This window comes from Montipora foliosa, chromosome 6 (assembly GCF_036669935.1).
Source record: "Montipora foliosa isolate CH-2021 chromosome 6, ASM3666993v2, whole genome shotgun sequence".
Classification (NCBI taxonomy): domain Eukaryota; kingdom Metazoa; phylum Cnidaria; class Anthozoa; order Scleractinia; family Acroporidae; genus Montipora; species Montipora foliosa.
Genome location: NC_090874.1, coordinates 15,783,696 through 15,786,195, shown reverse-complemented (window position 1 = coordinate 15,786,195; position 2,500 = coordinate 15,783,696). Strand labels below are relative to the sequence as shown.

The window sequence follows — 2,500 nt, the reverse complement described above, 5'->3', positions numbered from 1 at the left end:
CACTAATGACGATTAATTTTGTACTTTATACAGAAGCATGATTATTTCCATATACACTATATTGCTTTCTGGGGTTAGAAACGGGTGCTCGGTCCTTGGGCTAGGCTGAAGCTATATACTATACGTATTCTCTAGCAATAGTTTGCTAGGTTTTTGACGCAGTGATAACCTAGAGTGACAACTTGTAAGTATCGGTACACTTTCATGACTGTTTTTGCAAGTTCCGTTGGCTATCTATACGTGAAAACTTGGGCTGATCTGAATGAACGCCTTTGTAACTTCTGGGGCCGCAAGCCCCGCAAGCTTCCCTGAAAAAAAAAACCCCTTTGTAAAACTGCAATCTCCTGGTACTTAATTAAAGGCCTTTGAAAATGTTTTTGAAGATTCCTTACATAAAAATCTTCATACCTGAACTTAAATAACGCTAATGTGCCTCTCTTTCTTTGATTGATAGGTACGCGCCGCCTTTGAGATTTTGACATTGCTCTTTGCTCTCTTCTACATCATTGTTGTCTTCCGTGAAATTGTCTTCCAAGAGGGATTTAAGAGTGTCTTTTGGGGAATGGTAAGGCTCGATTTAGAGTCATGGCTTAAAGCGCAAATTACCGGTACTAACTGAAACTCCTGACAAACTCAATTTAGGACTACTTAAACCTCTTCACTTGAAACTGGCGCGCTTTTCATTCACGGAAATTCTGTGTGCCCAATGGTGCGGTATATTCGGTTGCGCAAACCCGAGCCAAGCCAAAGCACGTTCCTGTCATCGTCGAACGTGAGTTTGGTGTGAGCATGAGACTCTGGGAAGCACAATTTGGTGAAATGGAAAGAGATAATTTGCACCGGCCAATGCGGAACACCTTCAAAGATGGTACCAAACATTTAGGTTCCGACCTACCGTGGGCTCGAACGTTTTCGGGCATATTTCGGGTGCCAAATTCCCTCTGTACATCAAAAACGGAGACTTTTGTAAGTTTTATCAAACTTCATAAAAGACGAGCTTTTTCAAAAAACAAGGGCACGGCAGTTTCAGAAATGGCTTTACGGGCCCGAAATGTTTTCGGACCTTTTCGTGACGCCCAACTGGAAACGGGCCCAAGAACCGATCTGGAGCAGTCGGTTCCATTTGACTTTAATCTTAATTTCTGAAAATATTGTACGAATGGATTGCGCTCCTTTCTCTGTTCGATAATTAATTTTTGATTTCTTTCTCAGGTGCATAACCCTCTTCGACTTCTGTTCACAATGTCCTGTGTGTTGTTGTTGTTCGCGTTGATCCCTCGGTTTACATGTGAAGTGGATCATGAAGACCATGTAGCAATAGCTGCCCTTATTATGGCATGGCCTTACTCTCTCACGTTTTGCAGGTACAGAATATTTCACAAAACAAGTAGGGTTTTGGCGATGGTCGCACAAAAGCTTTAAAACGGAGCTTGACCATGGATGACCCGTATCTGTTATCACTTTGCGATGACTGTAACTCGTTCTTTCAATAAGTTAATGAGAGAACTTTTTAGTTTGGGTTTTATTCGTAGGGCTACAAGAAGGAACTTTCGCTTCTGAGCAGAAGCGCTCTCCAAACCTTGTGCTTAACCAGCCAGCTGTGACCAAATTCGACAACATCAAAGTCTTTTTTTCCATGATTTTGGCCTAATTTTCTTTTCTTTTTAGGGGCTTTGCTTTGGTTGGTCCGTTTGTGGTTATGATCTATCAGATGCTCAAGAGAGATTTCTTGATATTCTTCGTCATTTACATGATCTTTGTCATAGGTTTTTCGCAAGGTGGGCGAAAAGAAAACTGAATGAAAGTTTTGTCTAAATAGCTGCTATTAAACGAATTAGCTTTGCGTTGATGTTGTACTTCTAAGGGGAGTGAGGATAGCCTAGTGGTAACGCTTGTGCTTCCCACCTCTGCGGAACCGGGATCGCATCCTAAGTTTGGATGTGGGCTGAGTTTCAGTCCATGTCAATCTTACTCCGAAGGTTTTTCTCCGGGTACTCTCGTTTTCCCCCTTAGCAAAATCGACTCCCACCTTACTCCATCTGGCTTTGGCGCTGTGCTCCGAGTTCATGCTTGGGTCGTGTTCAGGGGCCGAGCGCCTAGCCCCTAGTCGGCTGCACAGCTCCTTCGGTCCGACCTTGTTGAGCTGCGCCCTTAGCAATGCGATCTGTGACTGCGAGAAAGGGCATTACCAAGCCAGATATTATTATTATTATTATTATTATTATTATTATTATTATTATTATTATTATTATTATTATTATTATTATTATTATAGGTTGATCCAAAAGGTCTAGATAGCAGGAACAATATAGATAGTCGTATAAACATAACAACTTTCTTTAATTTTCCAGACGTGTTTCGACGGTACATCCGTCATCTTCAGTGTTACATATTTTGAAATCGCCGTTGAATTTAAAGCGCGCGCGATCTTACAAAGTTCGTTACATTTCTTTGCAATATTGCGTACTAAAACAAAACAAAAATTTTGAAATGGCTGCAG

At 41.5% G+C, this 2,500-nt stretch overlaps 1 protein-coding gene across 1 annotated transcript in view; it reads left to right on the top strand.

Annotated features, from left to right (window-relative positions):
- LOC138006826 (transient receptor potential cation channel subfamily V member 5-like) overlaps window positions 1–2,500 on the top strand; it is a 29,603-nt gene that overhangs the window by 20,774 nt on the left and 6,329 nt on the right. The window contains exons 11-13 of the mRNA XM_068853415.1: window positions 455–565; window positions 1,213–1,364; window positions 1,669–1,778. Of these exons, the coding sequence (XP_068709516.1) occupies window positions 455–565; window positions 1,213–1,364; window positions 1,669–1,778 (373 nt within the window). The remainder of the gene's footprint in view (window positions 1–454; window positions 566–1,212; window positions 1,365–1,668; window positions 1,779–2,500) is intronic.